This window comes from Mauremys reevesii, linkage group 2, assembly GCF_016161935.1.
Source record: "Mauremys reevesii isolate NIE-2019 linkage group 2, ASM1616193v1, whole genome shotgun sequence".
Taxonomy (NCBI): Eukaryota; Metazoa; Chordata; order Testudines; family Geoemydidae; genus Mauremys; species Mauremys reevesii.
In genome coordinates, this window is record NC_052624.1 from 263,880,833 (window position 1) to 263,904,153 (window position 23,321).

Below are 23,321 nucleotides of genomic sequence, written 5' to 3' on the forward strand. Positions count from 1 at the left end.
TAAATCACTTGTATTAGTATATTTATAAAATTATCATGAAATATCTGCTGATCTGGGGTCCCTCTCTCATCAGGGTGAATGGTTCATTCATTGGAAAATGTTGCTGGGCGACGATATTTTTACATTTTAAAATATAAAAAATACCCAGGCGCCTTCCTTGTTCTCCTCAGTTGACCTTTGTAATGAGGTCTGGCCGAGGATAGCACAATACCTCCAGGCTGCTGCCTCTTTAAACTTCTTTCCCAGGTGCCTTATTAGGGATGCAGTAATACAGCACACCCACCTTCGCTCCCAAGAGCTGTTGCCATTTAACCGGGTAGAGCTGTGGAGCCAAATTCCGAGAGTGATGTGAAAGGTTTTGTAAGTGAGGCCTACTCACACCAACTCTGCCAATGTGTAACAGAGGCTGTTGTAACTTACCCAAAGAGCTGGAATAAGATTTTAAAATGTGCATGATCAAGGATAGCTCTTTGTGGGTGTTAGAATAGGGGGTGCACATTATTATACCCTCAAGTTGGTTGATTTGCTTGTTACACTCCTCTCTTCTGCTCCTTTGGCTTGTTGGTTGCACCAGCATAGACTGCCTGAGGTTCTTTTAGGCTCCATGGTCCAGAGTAAGTGTGTGTGTGCGTGTGTGCACAGATGGTGTAAATTACACATTGGTAGGTGATGTGAGTCAGATGTAAGTTAACAAGTCCAAATGATTCTTGGGTGTCTAAGATGGTTTGACATGCATTGTGGGTGGGTGGGGGAAGCTGGAGGAAGGTGTTAGTTATGCCAGCTTAGATTCCATGTAGACTCACTCAGACTTGCATCTGAATTTTGCCTAAAAATATCTGTTTGAGCAGAGTGCCAGTTCAACGTTCTGTACCTTCAGAAGACTAGACCCATTCTCCACTGAATTGGGAACAGTCTCTATTTCCGCAGAGCCAAGGAGTCTGTAATGCTTTTGTGGGCCATTAACCACCACAGCAAATTTTTTCTGGATTTGCACCTCTTTGTTTATTAAGAAACGTTCACATTGTAGCTTGTCTTTATGCACAGAATAAAGATATTGTGCTATTTATACTGACTGAGTGCTTCAAAAACACTGTATGCTGAACAAATTGCTTCCCACTTCACTTGGTTCTCATTACTGGAGTGGTTTTGTTTCCCTTCAGATGATAAGATGAGTGTCCATCCCTAAAAGTCTGCCAGTGTTGCCTCAGGGAGTCATATCAATATTTGCAGTGGCCTAAACGCACTGTCCCAAACCCACTTGCCAACCCAGTTCACCAGAACCACTCCTCACTTCCCCTCATCCTGGGGTCAGTCTTGTACACCCCTCTCCATCTCTTGGTCCCCCTGTATCCTCTGTCAGCCACTGAACTGCCCAATTCCACTTTTAAACATGAAGAAACAGGGAAATCCCCACACAAAAACATTACCATATAGTTAATGTCGCTCAAATTCACTCCCTGCCAATGCAATCACTAAAAATAAAGGAGATCACCATTTAAGACAATCCATGCTTTCCCAACCACACATCGTCATATCCAAACACAAGCCCTTGGTCTTCAGCTCAGCAACAAAAATTGTCTTTCAGTTCCCTCCTACAAAACACTCAAATTCACACTGAAATACAGAATATGAACTCTGACCTTGTAATTTCTTAGATTGTAATAACACATTCTTGGTTTTTCAATTATAAGGATGTGTATCGGTAAATTACCTTAATTTTGCAGAGGTTAAAGCTAAAGTTCTGTGATTAAGTGAAACATTGAGGAAATGGATGTGTGTTTTGTGAGTACTTGTACTTTGGAGTCGAAAGGGTCCAAGGCTGCTGAGTTGACTAATGTGTTTTGGTATCATGATGTTTGAGTTAGGCCTCTGGGGATCAGTTCCTTGAGTTTTAGTGATTGCTTTCAAATTAAACAAATTTCATCAGCCTTAATTGTAAGCTAACGTTATTTGTCTGAATCATAGTATAAGGTTACATGGCAGAACAATAAAACTGGCAATAGAATAACTCGATCTATGAACTGAACAAATTATTAGTGAGTAGTTTGGTATATCTGACTGTATATTTTAGGTGCTGAAATTCTATCTTTCCTATAATTCAGTAAAGTTTTTATGAAATTAATCAAATACAACAGTAAAAAATGGGAAATTATTGCTCTATTTTTTAGGTTGTCTTAGATGGAGACAAGGACATGCATGTTGTTGAGGGGTTGTTATCCGATACAGAGTATGAAGTTTCTTTGCTGGCAGTTTACAGTGATGAAAGTGAAAGTGATGCTGTTGCTGTTCTTGGAACTACACGTAAGACAAAAACTAACGGTTGTATTGTATTTTTTTAAAGAGCTTTATATACTTTAAAGTATAATATATTAAGCTTATGTTTAAAATATAGACTGTCCCTTGCTTCTAATACTGAAAAATACGATTTATCATCAAGGCTTTGGAGACATATTTTGTGCTTTTATTTAATATTGTGTGGTAGAAAGCATCCAGCCTGGAAAGAAGGTTTTGGCTGCCCTTCCAGCTTAAGTAGCATTAGACTGTCTCTGGTTACACATCTTTGGCTCTAAGATTATTTAACATTCTTTGGTCTAGGTGTCAATATTTATTCTGGGGGTGGGATATTTAATTAAAAACTATATTAGATTTAGTTTTGGAATGAAAATATTTTAACTTTAATACTTTTCAAAAACATAATTCGAAGTATTTGACATTTACTGTATATCTTTCTCAGCCACACATTTGTGATGTAATTGAAATCAGTGGAGTTGCGCTGATTTACACCAGCTTAGGATCTGGCCCTGTATGTTTACATCAGTGTCTGTGTCACTGACATCAGAAGAAAACATAGATGGCTTATAGGGGCCATTGTGGCCGTTTCCAGCTTGGGTGTTTAAAATCTCTACTTCATGTAGGCATTTAAGTACATGATTAAATCCATTCCTATGCTTAAATTTAAGTGCATTGCTGAACTGAGATGAATTACTGACTCAAACCAGCACCTACACTAGATCTGTATTTAGGTGTACTTTTCTGTATCTGGAAAAAATCTCTACTGCACTCCCATTCTGAAATGTGAACATTGCCCTAACAGCCTCCATCTGTCTGTCTGTCCATGTCTCCATCCATTTCTTTCTTTCCTTACCTGTCTGTCTCCGTCCATCTTTTCCATGTTTCTTTCCTTCAGTCTGTCAGTCTTTTACCCACTCACCTTTGTGTTTAATCAGTGCTTCCCTTTCTTACCCATCTTTAAAATGGGTTTATTCTGAAAGTTTAAAACTCTACTTCTGGGGCAATCTACAAGCTATTTTTAGCCCGGCAGAATCAGGCAGAATCTCTAAATTATGATGCTCATCTTAACAAAGTCCCTTTTCTTTGCAGCAGACATCTCTCAACATTAAAAATAAATATTCATGAGCCGCTGTGCTTTGTTTCTAAAAAATCAGTCTTCTGTGGGGAGGATGTGGTTCTTTTGTGCTCAATAAAGCCCTTAGGAAAGAAGAGTAAAGGAGCTTGCACAACAATTTCTTTTCTTAAATATAAAACAGATTTATTAGAGGGCAAGATTATTTAATTTTTTGACCAACTGTATAACGGTGATATCACTATGACTTATTACTGAAAACTAGCTTAGGACAGTGTTGCATTACGTAGAGCAACGTGTGAATTGATGTTTATCCCTTTTGTTCATTAAGTAAGAAAATATAAAAAATCATCAGACAACATTCTTTGGAAGTTCACACACATTTTATTTTCTTTTTTGGGGCAGTAACTTGGTTAAGTTGAAACTGTATTCTCAGTTGTAAACAGGAAAATTTGTTTGACTCAAATCTAGGCATACATATATATTTAGTAAACTTTGGCTTGATCCTGCAACCCTTACTTAGGCAAGAAATCTATACCCATGCAAGTAGTCCGTGCATCAGTACTGCTGCTGTTGTTATGTTTAGCTTTGTGTGGCTTGAAAGCTTATCTGTCTCTCTAACGTCCTGGGACTGACATGGCTATGACTGTGTATAGCGGCAACAATGTAATTTGTTGGCCTTGCTGGCAACCTTGTTGATTGTCTCAGCAGACAAATTAAATATAAGAATGGGCATGAAACCTGGCCTACCCTCCTAGCACTTGAAGGGTGATTCTAGTGGTGGTTGGAAGCTGAAACTAGACAAATTCAAATGAGAAATGAGGTGCAGATTTTTAACAGTGAGGGTAATTAACCATTGGAACAATTTAGCAAGGGGAGAAGTCTTTAAATCATTGTCTTTCTGGATGTCTTTCTGTTGTTCAAAGAGAAGTCATGGGCATAGGCGCCGGCTTCCTCCGGGCCCAGGGGACGTTCAACCCTATGCTCCACCCCAAGTCCTGCCCCCTCCCCCCAAGACCCCACCTCTTCTTGCCCCTGCTCCTCCACAGGCCTTGCCCCCACCCCCTTCTCCAAAGTCACCACCCCCGCCCTGCCTCATCTCATCCCACCCCACCTCGCCTTTTCCCACTCCCATCCCACCCATTTCCAGCCTCTTCCTACAGATACACATCTGAATCTTTTTTGCTTCTAATTTGACTAGGAGGTACATGATACCTTCCACTGTTTCATTCTCTGCAGAATATCATCTTATACATTGACTGTAGTGCTCTTGAAAGGTCCTAAATAGACTCATTTACTTAAAATGAAGTGGGTGCATAAGGGTAGGCAAGTGGGCTCAGGGTCATAGTTATAAATAGCAGAAAATATTTCCATAACTGGCGTTAAAAGAGTAAACAAATGGCTTCTAGATCTTTCTGAAATGTTAATAAATAGAGTATTATTTTTTCAGTTGCAAGGACCACTACAGTATCTACCAGCCTTGCTACTAGTAGTACTGCAACCTCCAGACCCACAACCGCAGGTAAAAGAAATGAATGTCAATACAATGTACTCTAACGTGTTTTAGGCCCCATACAAAAAACAGAATTAAAAAGATCTCATTGTTTGTTTTCTTGAATCAGACAATTTGTTTCTAAGTGTAGGCTGCCTGTCTAGCATAGTGATTTCTATAGCAAACTGAGCTTTTGTACAGAGTTAATTATTCTAAAACCCATAGACAGCCAAGGATAGGTGTCATATATATAAATAAAACAATGAGGGACATTTATATAACATTTATTGCTCCTTAAGATCAGTATCCATTCATTCCTGGTAACATTTTTGGGTTCATTTCTGTTCCTATTTAAATCCACTGCAAACCCCCATAATTACTTCCATAGAAATGGGGTGCAGCTGTTGTTGCTTGTTGATAATTAATACAAAATATTGTTGAGTGACACATTTCAAAAGACATGTTTTAAATAAGATCTATGACATTATTCTTTTGATTTACTTTTGTTTTTGTTTTTAGTTTTCCGAACAGGAATCAGAAACCTTGTTATAGATGATGAAACCACATCAAGCTTGAGAGTGACATGGGACATTTCAGACTACAACGTTCACCAGTTCAGAGTGACCTACCTCACTAGTAAAGGGGATCGTGCTGAGGAAGTGGTAAGAATGGTCTGCATGACTTTTTTTGTATGACTTAAACGTTCGGAGGATCCTATTAGTATTAACAAAGGGCCCAACCCTGCAACTATCCTACATCGAAGTCAGTGGACGATCTGTGTATGGAATTGCTGCAGAATTGGACTCTAAATCTCTAATCCTGCAATCGATGCAGTGCAGGCAGGCTGCTGTATCTGTGCAAAACCCTGTTCAAGCTGCTCCATGTAGGTGAAGCAATCTACCTGTGCATTGTCAAATACGGGATTAGGGCCTAACTGACTAAAGATGCTGGACCTTGGGTTAAACTTCTAGGTTAACTGATGCTTCACTGCTGCTGTTCTTGATTGTGCTATGACAGGCCTCAATCTTTGTAACATAAGTATTTAAGAATCAGAGGGGTAGCCGTGTTAGTCTGGATCTGTAAAAGCAACAAAGAGTCCTGTGGCACCTTATAGACTAACAGAAGTTTTGGAGCATGAGCTTTTGTGGGTGAATACCCACTTCGTCGGATGCATCCCACAAAAGCTCATGCTCCAAAACTTCTGTTAGTCTATAAGGTGCCACAGGACTCTTTGTTGCTTTTACAAGTATTTAAGAAAGTACTTTTCACGACTTCAAGGCTAGCTGCACCTCTGTCCCCTTTCTTGTCTCTCTTAGTGCAGCCCCTCAGGTTTCAGGCCTTCACCTCTTCTGGAGTGGAATTTTCCAATTCCCCCACTCCTAGGCTGGGACCCAGGCTATAGTGCCTTCTGTACTAACTGTGTTTACCTAGCAGTCCTGATTGAGTTCAGGTACCCGCAGTTCTTCCCTTTGGGATCCTATTGTCACACACTGACATGTGGGCAGGGTAACCTTGTGGTTGGAGCAGGAGTTTTCTTATGCTTATAAAAAGCACACAGTATCTTTTTCAGGGGAAAAGGCAATAGGCCACATTTATTGAAGATACAACAATTAGCATATGCATTCAGTCACACACACACAGTCCCGCCAGTCGATGTTATAGTTACCAGTTCAGAGTCAGGATCAATCTAATGGCAAGCTAGGTTGATCACGGGTAGGTAGGAGTCGGGTTCTGTCAGTCGCGACATGATGCTCCGGGGAAGTCTTGGCAGGATGAACCCAAATTTTCATGACAAAGCACCCTGTTTATATAGTGATTTTCCTTCATTGGGACCAATGAGTTTTGCACTGTCATGCTGTAATCAATTGTCATTTGACGAGTGCTTGTTTTCTTAAATTGTTCTTCTCATCCTTTATCTTGTTCTTTCATCAGTCTCTCAGGGAGTTACCCCAGGCTGATTTTGATCACAGCTATCTTGTCCCCATTGATGGGTGCCTGCCACATCTTTTAGAGTCATCAGTCTGCCCTCTCTGACATCTCAGTAGGGGCGTGTTGCAATCTCCTGGTGCTCTTACATCTGTCCTCGGTTCCTCCCTAGAACATCTGATCTGGTGATGGCCTTCACACTTATCTTCTAACATACACATTCCTCATTCACACATAAAACAGGATTGATGTACAGAAAGCATTTGAACAGGAACATCAAATTGCAATGCAGGAGAAAACAATCATTGCATTCTTTTACTTATTTCAAAATGCTAAACCTACAACAAAATGGTGACCCTAAAGGTCGGTCACTGCCTTGAAATCAGCTCCAGACACAGATTCTAGCTGATGCATCTTTACCAATGGCCCATTAGGCCATTCCTTTCTGCTTTCAGAAAGGGTGGCTGGCAGGATATGATCAAATCATACACTAACACATTTAATACATGCTACATTATTATTCTTCATCCTTCGTGCTAAATTATACAAAATACAAACATAAAATCCTACTACTACAGTTTGGCCTAGTGGTCAGAGGAGAATCAAAGGGGAGAATTGGGGGTGTGATCAGGAGGCAAGCCAATGGTCAGAGCCAGGAGCCAGAAGTGAATCAAAGGGCAAAGTCAAGGCCATGGTCAAGAGAAAAGCCAGTGGTCAGAGCCAGGAGGAAGGAATCGGGAGTTCAAAGGTCAGCAGGGACTAGGACTGGAGCAGAGCAGGCAAGGACCGGAGGAAGGGCTGGGCAGGAAGCAGGTCTGGTGCAGTGCAAGTGTGGCGCATCTGTACGGGTGTGGGGGGTGCTGCAGCATCCCCAGGTTTTACGCGGGACTGCAGCTGCTGGCCCTTCTCCTGGGGCTCTACTCCCTGCCCTAAATGTGGGCTCCCAGCCCCAGCCTCGGCCTCTTTACCCCTGTCTGGGTCCCCCCTATCCCGGAGACACAGCCCTGCTCCCGGCTCCTGGTTTTCAGCACCTCCACTGTTAAAAGTGTTCCAGTGCCACTGACAGTGCTGTTGTTGCTAAATGGTGATCGGTTGGCCCTCCTGAGCGATCTGGGAGCACAGTCACTTAGTGAGGGTTTATTGGCCCCAGCTGAGCTTATTGGGTTGCTAGGGAACCAAGCCCAGAGGCAGCTGAGTTTCTGACACCTGTGGCCAGTATAGTGCCAAAACAGCCTTCTGAAATGCAAAGTATTGTTCAGTTTGCAGGAGGGGCAAAGCTTATTGGGGGAAAAAAGGAGTTTTAAACAACAGACATGCATTTAGACTGTCTATCGTACATGAGGTCTTCCCATCCCCTCATGGTAACCTACAGGCTTAACTTCTTCAGGTACCCCCAGTGGGTGTATGTGTCTCTGTCTCGTTCCTCTGAACAACTTCCTCTCTCTCTTGAGAGACAGTCCCTTTTTTTAACTGGCCAGAGTTCTTTTGATCTTCTGTGTACCTGGACCTTTCTCTGCCCTGGCATTGTCCCTTACCAACCCTCAAACATTTTCAGAAAAGCAGCTACACTTGAGCCATTCTTCTTTTCTGGCTTTGTTTTCCCCCAACAGTCCCCTATTAAACTAAACCAATATATCCATATAGTAAACATCCCAATAATCAGGTTGATGTACAGTTTTCCTAAACTATTGCAGAGGAGCTCCAAGTCTGTCACACTACTCATGGATTGGGATCACAGTAAGAACAACACTTTCAAATTTGGGTGCTTAAGACAGATACATGTGAATCTTTATTGGACAGCTCAGTAAGAAAGTCCTCATTCTAAGCTGTGCTTTACACCTACTGCTGTCAACTCTAAGTCATGCAATATTTGGTGTTTTTCTTAAAGCCTTGTCTCCTGGAGTCATATGAATACAAGAGATTTTCATCTTTAATTTTTTAATAAAATGTAAGTTTCTAACCCTCATAGTTGGGGTGGGGGGAAGCTTGAAAGAGAGAACACTAAAGGTTTAAAGACCAGAATACAAAAAGAACCCTACATTTATTATTTTTAAAATCTCATGATTTTTGAGCCAGTTTCTTAATATTTGGGGGCCCAACTAATGATTTTTGAACACTTGGGTTTGTCAATAATGTATACCTGAGTTTCCTATTGAAGTCATGTATTAAAATTTGGGCCTAACCGTATACATAAAATAGAGCAAAATGTATCATTCAGGCTTATGTCTCCAAATCATTACTTCAGAATGTAAAAGCGTTCTTTCATGTACGAGCTTTTGTCACTCACATTCTATAATCTGTTGGAGTTCTCATTCATGCAGCACACTCCTATTTATGTTAACAGGAAATGTTATTGGACATACTGGATATTCTTTCATATTCCCTGCAGTCTGTTTTTTTTTCATTTTTTCTGTTTTATTTTTCTTTGACCACTATATCAATAAGAACGGCAAAGAAAGGGATTACTTGAATATATTTTCTACTGAGATATGAATCATATTATTGTTTCTTTTTAGTTTCATCCATATTTTATGAGGCTTTGTTAGAAAATTACTTTTTAGCTATCTCTTTGATAGACCTTTGATAGAAACAGTAATCCTAAACTGAACCTTTTAAATACAGTGGTTTCTTTTTGGGCCAGTACAAAAAGCTTTATAGATATGCATAGCATATATGATACTACAGTACAAGGCAATAGCAAAAATATACAGCATAATGGGCAATATTCTTCTGTTTCATCTGATATAGCCAGAGGTTTCTTAAATTCAAATCCCAGATTAACTTTTTTCAGGTCAGTGAAAGCTTAAACCAAACCAATTAGACAATATAGATGTGTCTATGTTTTTAATAGTCAATAATAAGTTATTACTTAAAAAAATAAAATAAAATGTTAGTAAAGATATTAAAACTCTAGCTATTAAAATATTTATGAATTTTGATCTGGATCACATGCCCATAAATGTAAACGGTAAAGCTGCAGGACCCGGCATTTTAGTCTCGATTCAGCAAAGCACCTAAGCAAGTGCTTTAGTCCCACTGAAGTTAAACTAAAACACGTGCTTAAGTGCCTCATGGCATAAGGAATAATCCCTAAATTACATCTAGATGGGCCTTAGTTAACAGGTACAGTGTTGGGCAATCCCTTTCAGACCAAGTGTAAGCAAAATACACAGATTCCCCCCACCCTCTATAGTGAAACCACTCTTTGGATAGTAATCATGCAGTTAATATAACCGATCTAAGGAATATTTGAAAGTTGTATTGGCTCAGAGATTTAGTACAGAGTGATAGTTCATACATGTAGATATAGCTGTCTATCATAGGCAGGTTCTCTTAGTACATTACTAGCTTAAATATGTATAGTGAACTAGTCCGCTGATTATTTAGGGAGGGCAACTGTTGTCAAAATAGAGCATCACAAACATATTTAAAATGTAAACCAGCTCATTAGGAATAAATTGCTATACAGAAGTGGGAGAGGTATATGATGGCAGAGATCATATGTGTTTATAAAAGGATTTAAGAAGCTAATAATCAACCTTGTCTGTTTCTGATGTTCTGACCATCCAGGTGATGGTACCTGGAAGACAAAACAATCTTCTTCTTCAGCCGCTGCTCTCAGATACCGTATACAAAGTTACTGTCACTCCCATCTATTCTGATGGGGAAGGAGTCAGTGTCTCAGCTCCTGGAAAAACCTGTAAGTACAAACATTCTGTTTCTAGGCGGTCAGAAAGGTATGAGTAAGAGATGTTTTGTTTTGTTATTTTCTCATACTATGCAAACATCTGAGTTCAAGTTAAAACATGGGTTCAATTTAAAAATGGAGAAATGTATGAATCAGAACTTTTATACAAGTCCCACTGCATTGACTGATAAACATCTGACTGTTTTTAATCACGTTTGATTATGTCTTGTGCTGTGACACTGTCAGATAGCAGAAAGAGAGCAAGGCCGGTCAGTTCTTGATTAAATTTTAGATAAATTCATGGAAGATAGGTCCATCAATGGCTATTAGCCAAGATGGACAGGGATGGTGTCCCTAACCTCTGTTTGCCAGAAGCTGGAAATGGGTGACAGGGCATGGATCGCTTGATGATTACCTGTTCTGTTCATTCCCTCTGGGGCACCTGGCATTGACCACTGGCGGAAGACAGAATACTGGGCTAGATGGATCTTTGGTCTGACCCAGTATGGCCGTTTTTATGTTCTTATGGTTTGGGAGTCCACCATGGAGTCCATGTTCTGTAGAAAGTGATGATGATGATGCCCCAGCCATTATGCTGTTGGAGAGATTTCTTTTGGATGAAATATTTTTTTAAAAGTTCCTGACCATTTGTAGTTGTGAAAGACCCTGTTGAACTTTTCAGCAGAATTGTTATATTAGTTCTAGCCAACATACCAACACAGGTCACTACATTCTCTCTAACCAAATTCAACCTGTGGATAAAATGGAAAAAAGATAGACCCTACTGTGCTCTGCTAAACAGCTGGGATGTTCCACCTGATAAGTGTATTTCAATGGTAGATGAAATTATCTCTGTGTATAATTTGTGTATCACTTTCGGTCCGCGACCCTGCAGACACTTACATACATACTTAACTTTAAGTATATGAATAGTCCCATTGACTTCAGTTTAGCAAGTGCATAAGCATTTGCAGAATCAGGGCCCAAATTTATAAATCACCTTGAGATACTTTGAGTTGAAAGGAAATATATACATGAAAGATGATTATCACTGAATTCCCTTTTACTCCTCTTTTACATTAAGGCTGTTATTAATTTGAAATTACAATACTTATTCAATAGACACATCAGTCCAAATTAATCCTTAACTCTTTTAGAAACTCCATTTTTTAATTCACTGGCATAATGCTGGGGATGAATTTGACTCATCAGGTCCAGATCCTTTCTCAGACACATGGCTGTGGCTCCTCTGGACTTTTGCCTGTGTACCTGGGGGCAGAACTGGTCTCCTTATCTAGAGTTATGTGTAATCTGGGTTATTATTTATATGCATGTCTATCTTTTATACAAATGCTTGTAAGAGATACAGATATGGAAGCTCACAATTTGTTTTGCTTTTAGTGCCTCTTTCTGCCCCCAGAAATTTAAGGGTCTCAGATGAGTGGTACAACCGATTACGTATTAGCTGGAATGCCCCTCCGTCACCAACAATGGGCTACAGGATTGTCTACAAACCTATCAATAGTGAGTTTTCAAAATTGGTTGCTTTGGCTTCTATTTTTGCTTTTTCAGTTTTCACATGTATTGCTAAAAGTCTCACATAAAAAAACTATAACTGACTGCAGCTAAAGTGCTGAGAGCCTATAGAGATACATTTTCAAAGAAGCTCACAGAGATTTAGATCCAATTTTTCAAAGTGCCCTGTAATTTTAGATGCATTAATTTTTGGATACCGAACTGTAGACTTCATTCACAGTTAGCCAAGCCACACCCCCTCATTCAAATCCCTCTGAAAAACATTTCTTTCATGATGACCATAAGAACTGAGTTTACTGTTATAATGGGGAGGAAATAAAAATTAAAAAGAAAAACACTCCAGGGGCTGAATTCTAAGCTATATCCTAAGCTGTAAGCAGTGAGTACAGTTAAGATAGACATGGCAGTGTTTGCAGCTCTCTGTTCTGGTGCCAGTTATACACCGTTCCTGTTCCCAGCCTCAGAGCTGCTTTAAATGATGCAGGTTTGCAATAGCCCTGTCGGGACTTGCTTTGTGGGTGGGGATCCCCAGATCCTGTTATGCCTCCAAGCCAAGGGAATTTTCAGCTGCCTATTTAGGGTGGTGCTGAGTCCCCTTTGTTCCACTGGAGCAGCACAAAAGGGGCTTAGCAAGTGCGAATGTCGAGCCCTAGATGAATGTCACTGCTGGATTCCTCAGTGTGTGCTGGCTTCCACATGTCTGTCTTCAACTGTAAGCTGCTCTGGTTATGGAGTGTCTTCAATTCTTTGTACTGCACTGAGTGTGCCACTGGGGCTAAGCAAGTAATAATAAAGCAGTATGTTTAGGAATAAACCTATTTTTGACTGCAGATTATGATTTATTTTTTTTACTGCCTGATAATTCCTTTAATAACGAAGTATTCTGTTCTTTTTCAGTCCCTGGACCAGCACTAGAGACCTTTGTGGGAGATGATATTAACACCATTCTCATTCTAAATCTGTTCAGTGGAACTGAGTATAGTGTTAAAGTATTTGCTTCATACTCAACAGGCTTCAGTGATGCCCTAGCAGGCACAGCCAAAACATGTAAGAATGATTTCATGCTGTTCAGATCTCTATGGACCATTTTTCCATTGTAACTTTAGCTTCACACAACTCCCTGAATGAATTCTCACATGGAATTCTTTCCCTCTTCTATGTATTTTGAGCTAGTTGTTTGCTGAAAGGAAAAGCCTTTTTTCATCAGACAGTATAGAGCTTTAAAATGTTTCCTGCTGGAATTAACACAAGGCAGGTCATAAAGCAGATATTATTTATTATCAGTCAACTCTAATACCTATAAATTTGCTTAATGAAAGGCTGTTTTCTTTTTTCTGATCAGGCAATGCTTTGAAATCATCTGAGTTAGGCTTTACATCATGGAAACCTTAACCTTAAATTCAGCTTTGACAACAGTATTGTTACATCAATAACATTTTTGCTTTTAAGTGACTTATTAACACTGTTTATTGGCCCTTCTCAAATTCCAGATCTGTGGACTCAGGATGTAGATGTTGTCTTTCTGCTTCCTGTCCTTTATTAGATATTGTTTTGGGGATTATTTTTTATGCAGGGTTTTGCATTACAATTATTTCTTTAAAATTTATTAATAAAAATGATCACTCACTTTTTTCACTTTTTCTTCTGATTTTTGGATAATTATATTGCAGCATTTTCTTGTTTTCTGGCATTTTTATTGTAGCAGTGACTGTTTGTTTTTATGTTCAATTGCAGTGTATTTGGGCGTGACAAATCTGGATACATATCAAGTGCGCATGACTAGTGTTTGTGCCCAGTGGCAGCTTCACAGTCATGCCACTGGATACAGGATAGTGATAGAATCTCTTGTCGGTAAGTTAGTACATCGTTACATATCCGCTCTGCTTTATAGTTTGTAGGAGTTCTGCTTGTAGAGAACCACAAACTGGATCTAAATGAAGTTTGCAAACAAAATTTCCACTCCTACAATTAGTAAAATTGTAAAAGTAATTGAATGGCAGTGTTGAAAATAGGTGGAGGAGAGCAGAACTACACAGAACCTGGAAACCAACGAACCACAAAAGATTTGGAGTTAGAGTTCCCTTAAGGTAAAAGCTTGGATAGTTATCCACATTATCTGAGCCATTTAAAGCCCTGCCCACTCAAAGCTGCACAGCCCTTTTCCACACAACCCTGTGATCTTCTGTGTAACTACACAGGCTCTTGCCTGATACTGCCTTCTATACAGCAGGAGATCCAATAGCTTTCTGCTCCTTTACTTCCCTTCCACAGCATCTTCAGGGTCCAGCTGCCCACCCTTCTCCATCTCATCTCGTCAAACCTACTGTTCTCCAGCTCCCCGCTAATTCACCTGCTTGGGTTTGTTTAGCCTCCCATCCTGCAGCAAAAAGATCTAGAAACACTCCTCTAGGTTCCTTGTCTGCTGCTTCCGGCCCATTGGATTGTGTGGGAATGGGCATACAGGGTGGCTCCCAAAAGAACGGAGGATGGGAATCAGTACAGTTGGTTACTTCATAAAGATCCAGAAGGGAGAGTGGATCTCCCATCCACTTACATCTGATAAATGGAGACGTCCAGGCCTGCTGAGGAAAGGGAGCTATGGTGAATGCTCAGTGTGTTTTACCTTATCCAAATGAGGTTCAGGGAGGCATTAACTGTATGCAAGCTAATTTGCTCATCCCCAATGGACACTCACTGTCTTGTTATGGTGAAAAACAATTAACTTGCACAGAATGACACCCTTAAAAAGCTTGAATAACTTGAGAAGTGGAGTTGTAAAACCTAACCAAGTCAAGCAAAGACAACATGAAGAGTGGATGCTAATTTGATTGTAAAATAATGACCCTTTTATTGTACAATTGATGGATTCAGATCAGGTTTATCTGAAGGCCTGAAATACAGACAAGCTGTTTTAAAGCAATGATCTTAGCTGGCATGAGGGAGTGCAAATTTCCTTCTTACCTGGGAATTAGCCTAAATTCTGCTTCCTCAATGCCTATTCATTATTATGTAGGACTGCCAGACATGTCTTTAATCTAGCCTGAGAGCCTTAATTTGAGAACGAACAAAAGAGCCGTTCAAATAGCTCCTTATTAACATCTGTCATGAAGAACTTTCATTGTCCAGCTTGTTCTGCATCTCATTCAACCAGTTGTCAATTATCTTCATAGTATTGCTACTCAACCTGGTATGCATAAAATGGTTTTGACTTGGCAACAAAAGGGACCTATTGGCACTGTTAGTAAATACTGTATAGAATGTGTAGTATAGTCTTTCATTTCCCTGCAATGCTCCTTACTGTTACAGATGCTTACTTCCCCTGAAAGCTTTATTTTAAGTATTAAAATATCCATCACCCTGTTTTCAGTACCCATGCTTTCTCCATTGTCCATATAGTTATTCTTTCCTCCACTTGAGAATTAAACAGAATTCCCTTCAGAGCCCAGTAAATATTGATCCTTAATTGGTTAAAGATGTTACTGGTTAGGTCCTTCCTGAAATTAATGAACGCACTGCAAATCCAAATAGCAAGATGCCCAGACTGGGAATGAAATCTGATTCCAGAAAATAGCACACCTCTCATTGGCATCTCTGGAAGGCCTGATCCAAAGCACTTTGGAGTCAATGTGAGTATTTCCATTAACTTCAATGGCGTTTGGATCAGGGCTTTAATGCACAGGGAGTGAATTTGCAGAGGCACCACTTGAATCTTACGTAAGCATTATTGGGATTGGTGAGCATTAAATGGTGCCCAGACCTTTTTGTGGGCTTCTCTGCACACGGAAGAATTTAATCCAGATTGGAGGCAGCATGTGGTTCAAAATGGTTAATAAATAGAGAGTTCTTATAGTCACTTCATTTACTGTCACATTCCCTTCCAGTTTCAGGCCATTATAGGACACATTTATTCAGTAAAATGGTAGATGAAATTCTGTTCTAATGGCTCCTTTTATAATTCCAGATGGGAAAAAGAAAGAAGTAACCCTTGGTGGAGGGACACCTAGACATTGCTTCTTTGAGCTCATGCCTGGCACTGAGTATAAAATCAGTGTCTATGCCCAGCTTCAGGAGATAGAAGGCCCTGGAGTAAGCATCATGGAAACTACATGTAAGTGAAGGCTCTTAAAGGTCAGCCACCTTGGGATAACCCTTGGTTGTCCCCAGTAGGAGCAAGAGGCTAGAACCAATGTAGAGTAACCACATGAGCGCTAAAGGTTTGGGTTTTTTTCTCTTTCATTGCGGGTTTTTAATTGTTCTTCCCCTGATAGTGCTCAAAGGGTTGCTTCCTCCAGAGCATTCTCCCAGGAGCTAATAACCACACACAGGAATGGGGTGGCAAACGCAGCCCTCTGACAAAACAGGGGAAGGATGTTTTAGCCCAGTTCACAAATGGTCCCTTCTGGCTGTAAAATCAATGACTCTCTAAAGAGAATTTCAAAACATGGACAGCACAGAAAACCAAAGGGCACAAAATACAGAGAACCAGTGAAAGAGTCAGATATTCGATGATGTCATTGGGAAAAATTTTCAAAAGCGCCTCAGTGGATGAAAGTCAGTGGGATTTGGGCTCATAAGTCACCAGGGCACTTTTGAAAATTGTATCCATTATTATTTCTCAAGGAGCATAAAGTGAGCTAGATGCCTCACAAACATGTAAGAAGATAGGTCTCAGCTCCGATGAGATTAAAATGTAAAGAAACAAAACAAAGGATGAAGAGAAGGAAATGAAACACTTTTTCTAGCTTTTCTTCTCTCTATCTCACCTCCAACCCAGTCTTTCCTATTTTCAGTGTATTTAGTTTAATCACTCACCTAAGTGGTGTTCCCTCCCTGTAGCGGGGTGGTTACCTGCTCCGGCCCTGACAGGGTTAAGGCCAGCCCTGGGAGAGAGCTGGGGCTGTAAGGAAAAGCCCAGGCTGCTTAGGAAAGCAGGCACAGCTGGGGCCACGCCCCAAACAGAGCACAGCAGGTCCTTATAAAAGGACTGCTAGCTTGGAGCTATAGTCTCTCTCTCCAGTCTTGGAGGGATCAGGGCCTGGCTGTCTATAGAAAGGGCACTGGGTGTGAAGCAGGGCTGGGGAAAGGCCAGAGGAGCAGGGGAGCTCCAGGCTGGTGACTCACCAGGCTGCAGGGCCTGGTACTAGGCCCACCCCTGAGGTACTGGGTGGTAGATGAAGACAGCAGGTCCTACCCCCTTGCCTGTGATGACTGGCTCTTATACTGGAGTCTGTCCCAGGGAGCAGGGGCTCATTGCTGACTGGCAGTAGCCACCGGCTGAGGCAAGGTGGGATTAGGGGGTTGGGGTCCCCAGGGAGGGGAGACCCTGAGAGTGAGGGGTTACTGCTGGGGGACAGCACCCCAGATAACGGGGCACCGGGGTCCGGAGGGTCACAGGGGCCCAGCGGCAGTGAGACGTCAGCCTGTAGAGGGCACTCCAAGGCTGGGAAAAGAGCTAATTCCCAGGACGCCAGCAGGAGGCACCGCAGGGATGAGTCAGTCACGTGCTGTTACACTCCCCTTTCCCTTCCCCTTCTTTTCTTCTGCCTCGTTCCCCAGCAGACATTTTTATCACCTCCCCTTTCAGTTTATTCCATGCCACACTCAGAGTCTTCCTCCTGGCTTCTATGCAGTAAGACCCTTCCCAGACTCCATCCCTCCACCTCCTATATTGTCCAGGCCTGTTTCCCATTAGCAGCTCAATGAGGATAATGAACAGTCCAAGACTCTGCTGCCTTTGGGAGGATTGGGAAAGGTTTGCCGGGGGCGTGGTGCCCTGGAATCTGGGTGTTTGGGAGAATCAGGAGGAAATCAGCTGGTTCCCATGCTCCCCCTGCATTACTCTGAGTAGACTGTAAAATTAAACCCTTTCTCCAAAGCCAGGTTACCACAGGGAAGGCTAAGCATGTCAAATAAAGAACTGAACTGCCCAGAGTCCCATTTTGTGTGTTTGTGTCCCATGGACACTAGGAGGGAACAGCCCCTGCATTCTTCGGAGTGCAGAGACTTCAATTGTGCCTGACCCTCTTACAGATGGGAGCTCCTCCCAGCCTCCACCTTGCATTCATGCCAGGCATAATTTACCCCTTAGGTGATTCATAGACTTGGCCCTAACCTTTTCCTCTTAAAGTCAATGGAAAACCTCCCATTGGTTTCAATAGGAGTGAGATTGAGCCCAGTAGATGTAACTGTGGGTACACAAACCCCTTTATGTGTTAGTCTTTCTGGGGATTCTTTCTGAAGGATGGTTTTATGCAACTGTCCTCATCACCTGTAACCATAAACACAATGTGTACATTGTGGTGAATATCAAATGCACTTTTCCCTCAAGGAACAACGTTTAACTACATCGCATGTGGTTCCCTACGTTAATCATGTTGAGAATATGGAAAGAATGTTGTTTGACAAGGTTGGGAACGTTTCTTCAGTCATAAATGTGGAAAACAAGCATGTACATGTTATCTCTGTGAACTCAGCCTAAAACTATATTGAAATTTGCTATCAAAGCTTTATTCAGTCACTGTCAGAACCACAGCAGAGCTGTTGAGTAGCTGATAATTTATTCAGCCTTATTTCTGGGAAGGTGCCATTCAGAGACTCATCTTTATGTGAAGTAGAAGACAAGGAAGCCAATTTTTCAAGATTGCTTGTGCATAGTAACCTTGTAATAAAATATGTGCTGCAGGTAGCAAGAGGCACAATGACTCACTATTACACAAAGAGCTATAGCTCTGGTCTCCAGATGAAAAAACACCAACCTCTACCAGTTGAGCTAAGGAAGAGTTCCTTTAGGGCCAGACTGTTGTATTTTCTGCATGCCTGCACTGGGCTGTAAGGAGATGGAAGGCCCCTCCTTATTTCCCTGTGCTGGCTGCCTGTGTTGTGTATAGCAGCATGCTGGGGAAACCAGCGTTTGAGGAGTTGTTACTTCCCTTCCTGGGGAGGTGAGTAGGGGAGTGGTCAGGAAGGGAAAGGAGAATTATACCTGGCACAGCAGAGTATGGACACCGCAAGTCTAGGGCCTGCACAAGATATGTCCCCCCAGAGCAGGGGAAAGTGTCTGTGTCACTGTCTGCTTCCTGAGTTACTTCTGGAACAGCACAACACACTGTATCCTACATGGGGCTTGTGGCAAAGCCACAATTTAGGCCTTAGTTGGTAGCTGCAGTAGCAGATCCAGCCAATAGAGGTAGACATCACAAGCATATGTACATACACACAAAGCTAGCCCTTGGGCTGTATAACTAGGTAGGTATGTATCTGCAAACAAAACAAAAGGAGAAAATGCCTTACCTGAAATAACTAAAAATGTGTGAAAGTGTCTTCAGTTAAGATTTCTTCTTGGTATTCTCTTCTTTTAATTTCTAGTACCATTTCCAACTCAACCACCGACTTCTCCTTCAACAACAGCTCCACCACCTACAATCCCTCCTGCAAAGGAAGGTAAATAAGTGCTGTGTTTATGGGTTAAAATAGCCTTAATTCATGTAGGTCATTTTCTGGTTTTGATCACGATTATAGATTTCCAGGGCCAGATTCCCAGTTGGTGTAAATTGATGTAGCTCCATGGAAGCTAATGGATCTAGGCTGATTTACATGCATTACATGAACTGTCCCCAAACTGTGTTTTATTGTTTTGTATGCTTTTGCATAAATTCACCAAAAAAGCCCCAATTGGTAAATAATTAACACGTTTTAAATATGTTGCAACAGAAGGAAACAGGTACGTTTTACTGTAGACCAGTGTATAGCCTAGCACGGTGGTTTTTCATTTGCAGACCCCTAAAAAATTTCAAATGGAGGTGCAGACCTCTTTGGAAATCTTAGACATAGTCTGCAGACCCTCACAGTTCAATGGACACAAGTTGAAAACCACTGTTCTATGGTAACAACCTTTTGTGGTCCCATAGACATGCACGCAGGTTGAAAACCACTGTCCTAGCAGTTGTTAGACTTATAAAACAACATGATTTTTCTAGTCTATCAAAATATTCTAATGCAAAAGGCATTGGCCATGTGCATTTATTATACTCACATCTCTTCTCTTTAAATAAGGGCTTCTCTTGGCTTATCGATCTCCTATAAACTGCCCTGAGTCTCATATAGAGTCTCATAAATGTTTCTGTTCAGAGTGCTTTATTGTAGGAGCCTTAAGGGCAGATCCCCAACTTGAAGTCAATGGAGCTGTGCCAGTTTAAACCAGCTGAGGAACTCATCGCTAGATACAGCAAGAAAGGGATCTTACACACTGCATAGAATTGTGCAGCAGCAGCAGCAAATATACCCAAAGATTAGAACACTTTAGCTGAAAACAGCAAGACTAGTCATATTTATGTGTCTTCCTCTAGTGACCTTTGTCACTTAGGTGAATTTCTTCCTTAGGGGGTAAATTTTTTTTTCAGGGGAAACCTCAATTTATGCCCATTTCCTTGACTTAAGCAATTGCTGTGCAAATTAGGGAGGAAATTCCAAGGAGCCTTGTGGGGAGTAACTCCTCTGTGAGATGGAGCTCGGCTCCATGGGGATGGAACAGCTTGCAGGGGAGGGTGGCTGTGGGATGGGAGATCGCAGGGCCAGACTGTTGTCTATTTTGTGTGCCTGCACTGGGCTGTAAGGGGAGGTAAGGTTCCTCCTTATTCCCTTGCACTGGCTACCTGTATCTAGTCTCCTGGAGGAGGAACCTAAGGAGTTATGGAGCTTACTCTAGTCTGTCAGCTGGAGGAGCTTCCGCAGAGCAGCTCCACAGCCTGACAATGGAGGATTCCTCACCCTGCTACCTAGTACAGTGGCTCAGTGTGTCCTGCCAAGCTTCTCGGGTTACGTAAATGTGTGTGCTACATTATTTTAAAATTAAATTTAAATTTTAAAATTAAAATGTTTAGCGAAATATTTAAGAACCTTTAAGACCTTAACCCCTGATATGTAATCACATCTGCTAGTGTAGATGCTTCATCCCGTGCAGATCCCTGTTGGTTCTGCATGAACTTGGGTGTCCATGCCAGCAGATCTGATTGCTGGCCTGAGGCCTTAGTGAGTATTAACAAAGATGTTACCAGTGACCAAAAAATAACTTCCCAAATATTTTTTGTTCCTCAGTTTGCAAAGCTGCCAAGGCTGACCTGGTGTTCCTAGTGGATGGGTCATGGAGTATTGGAGATGATAATTTCAATAAAATTATTGGATTCCTGTATAGCACTGTTGGAGCTCTGGACAGAATTGGTCCTGATGGAACTCAGGTAACAAACACAAAGAGAGAGAGCATAACCAAACAAGTGTATCTAGTGTCTAGAATCAAACCAATCAAAGTGTGGTTGACGTTGTTTCACACTTCTTTAGAAAATATAAACTGAGTTCTGGCAGCAGTTCTTTTGCAGTATCTTGTTTTATATATTCCATACGGTGAGATTCACCAGAGAGACAGCAAAATGTCTAAGAATGATTCAAGTCTCTCAAGTCCTCACAATGGGATTTAAGTTGTATTTAGGCATTTTGATGCTCCTGTGCATGGTGTTTATTTCAATCCTTGTCCTCTAGAAACAATAGTGGTTTCACTGACATTAAAAATTATAAGCTTATTTTTAATGTTGTTTTTTAAATTCATCTGCTCTAGGCTAAGCATAAATGTGAAATAAAATAAAGCACAAAATTTACAATAATTACCATATTCATGTTTTTTAAAGTACTTGCATAGGAAAAGATGATAAGCACTGTGCTCTGGAAGAGTTTTTTTATAACCTTTTTAAAAATACAGCTGCATATATCGCTGTTTTAAATGATGCCATTTTAATTGTGTTGTTGTTTAATATTGAGGTTACAATAGAACCCAAAAGGTGTTAGACACTTTCCAAACACAGAGAAAGAATTAGTCCTTACTCTCTTAAATTCTGATTCATGTCAGAACAAATTATTTTTACAAACATAGTCCTCAGTCCCACAGTAACACATGCTTAATTTAAGGTATGGCAAGGCTCACATAGCTACACATTTGGGAGAGGAAATAACTCAAAAATAGGTTCTCGTTATTTCTAGTACTAAGTTTCAGTCCCAATCTCACAGTTACTCATATAAAACTATTTCTGAGTGGGAATAACTACATATATGAGCAACTACGTATAGGATTTTGCCCTGGGACTGGATGGGGAATGCTTTTGCCAAGGTGGGAATACTTCCTCATCCTGTTTACTCCCCAATGATACCAGAAAGTGATAGGCAGCAGCTGAAGCTGCAGAGAACAAATTGAAACTTTAGATAGTGAAATCTAAAAAAAAAATAATCATAATAATTTTAAAAGGTTTCATGTCAAGGAGAGAGCAACAGTCCAAACAACTCTTATTTTAAGTGATCTGGTTCACGTGCCCTTGTTAAACGTAGAGCAGTATTTACTAACTAGCATGTTTTCTGTATACAGGTTGCAATAGCTCAGTTCAGTGATGATCCCAGAACAGAATTTAAACTGAATGTGTACAAAACAAAAGAGACTCTTCTTGAAGCCATTCAGCAAATAGCATACAAAGGAGGAAACACCAAAACAGGTGAGAGAGGTTGCAGGCTGTGAAACAGTTTCTTATGATCATTCTCTGGACAGAGTTACCCCTCCATTTGCAAAGTGGTTTGTCAGGATAAGGCCATGTGACGTTAGTGCAAGAAGAGTGGGGATGAAGATAGTTGGCGGTGGGGATGAAAAGCGAGACACTGAAATGACCTACATCATCATGGTCAGAGAGCCCGAGTGATCTCCTGGTTGCACTACCCATGTGATGCACCTGTGCACTTCTGGGCTTTAACCCAACTCCAGGGCTGGGGACCTGTGAAGGGAAATGGGTCTGTCAAAGGCAAATGGCTGTGGGGGTTGGGGAAGGTGGAATGGGAAGTAATGGCAGGTGGAAAAGTGAGAGTCCATCCTGGAGAGGGAAGTTGTGCAGGGATATGCAGTGAGTTTCAGCAGATGGAGGAGGAATGGGTGTGGTCTGTTTTGTTATGAGAGAGGAGAGTAAAGTCTCAGTGGAGGGTTTCAGGTCTTCGTGGTGAGAGAAGGTGGACTGATAACTAATACTAGCTAGAATTGTGTTTAGCCCCTGAGGATAGCTTTCTGAGAAGGAGGAAATTCAGCTTGAATATTGGCAGGGTTATTTGGGTCATAGGGTTTATCTTCTCAGACTTCACAGAAATTTCATGCAACTACTTGCTTTGCATTGACCTTCTGCTGTGACCAGAATTACACATTTACATTTTCCCCAGAAAATTCTGCACAGGCATTTTTTTAACTACTTCTGTCCTTGGAGGGGAGGACTTTGTGTACGCGGACTACCATAGGACCC

At 41.2% G+C, this 23,321-nt stretch overlaps 1 protein-coding gene across 2 annotated transcripts in view; it reads left to right on the top strand.

Annotated features, from left to right (window-relative positions):
- Positions 1-23,321, top strand: part of COL14A1 (collagen type XIV alpha 1 chain) — a 201,390-nt gene that overhangs the window by 97,963 nt on the left and 80,106 nt on the right. For both annotated transcript variants that reach the window (XM_039526901.1, XM_039526900.1), the window contains 11 exons: positions 2,169-2,301; positions 4,815-4,886; positions 5,376-5,518; positions 10,353-10,482; positions 11,872-11,994; positions 12,904-13,053; positions 13,741-13,857; positions 15,968-16,114; positions 19,372-19,446; positions 21,100-21,239; positions 22,412-22,535. In XM_039526901.1, coding sequence (XP_039382835.1) covers positions 2,169-2,301; positions 4,815-4,886; positions 5,376-5,518; positions 10,353-10,482; positions 11,872-11,994; positions 12,904-13,053; positions 13,741-13,857; positions 15,968-16,114; positions 19,372-19,446; positions 21,100-21,239; positions 22,412-22,535 — 1,354 coding nt within the window. The remainder of the gene's footprint in view (positions 1-2,168; positions 2,302-4,814; positions 4,887-5,375; positions 5,519-10,352; positions 10,483-11,871; positions 11,995-12,903; positions 13,054-13,740; positions 13,858-15,967; positions 16,115-19,371; positions 19,447-21,099; positions 21,240-22,411; positions 22,536-23,321) is intronic.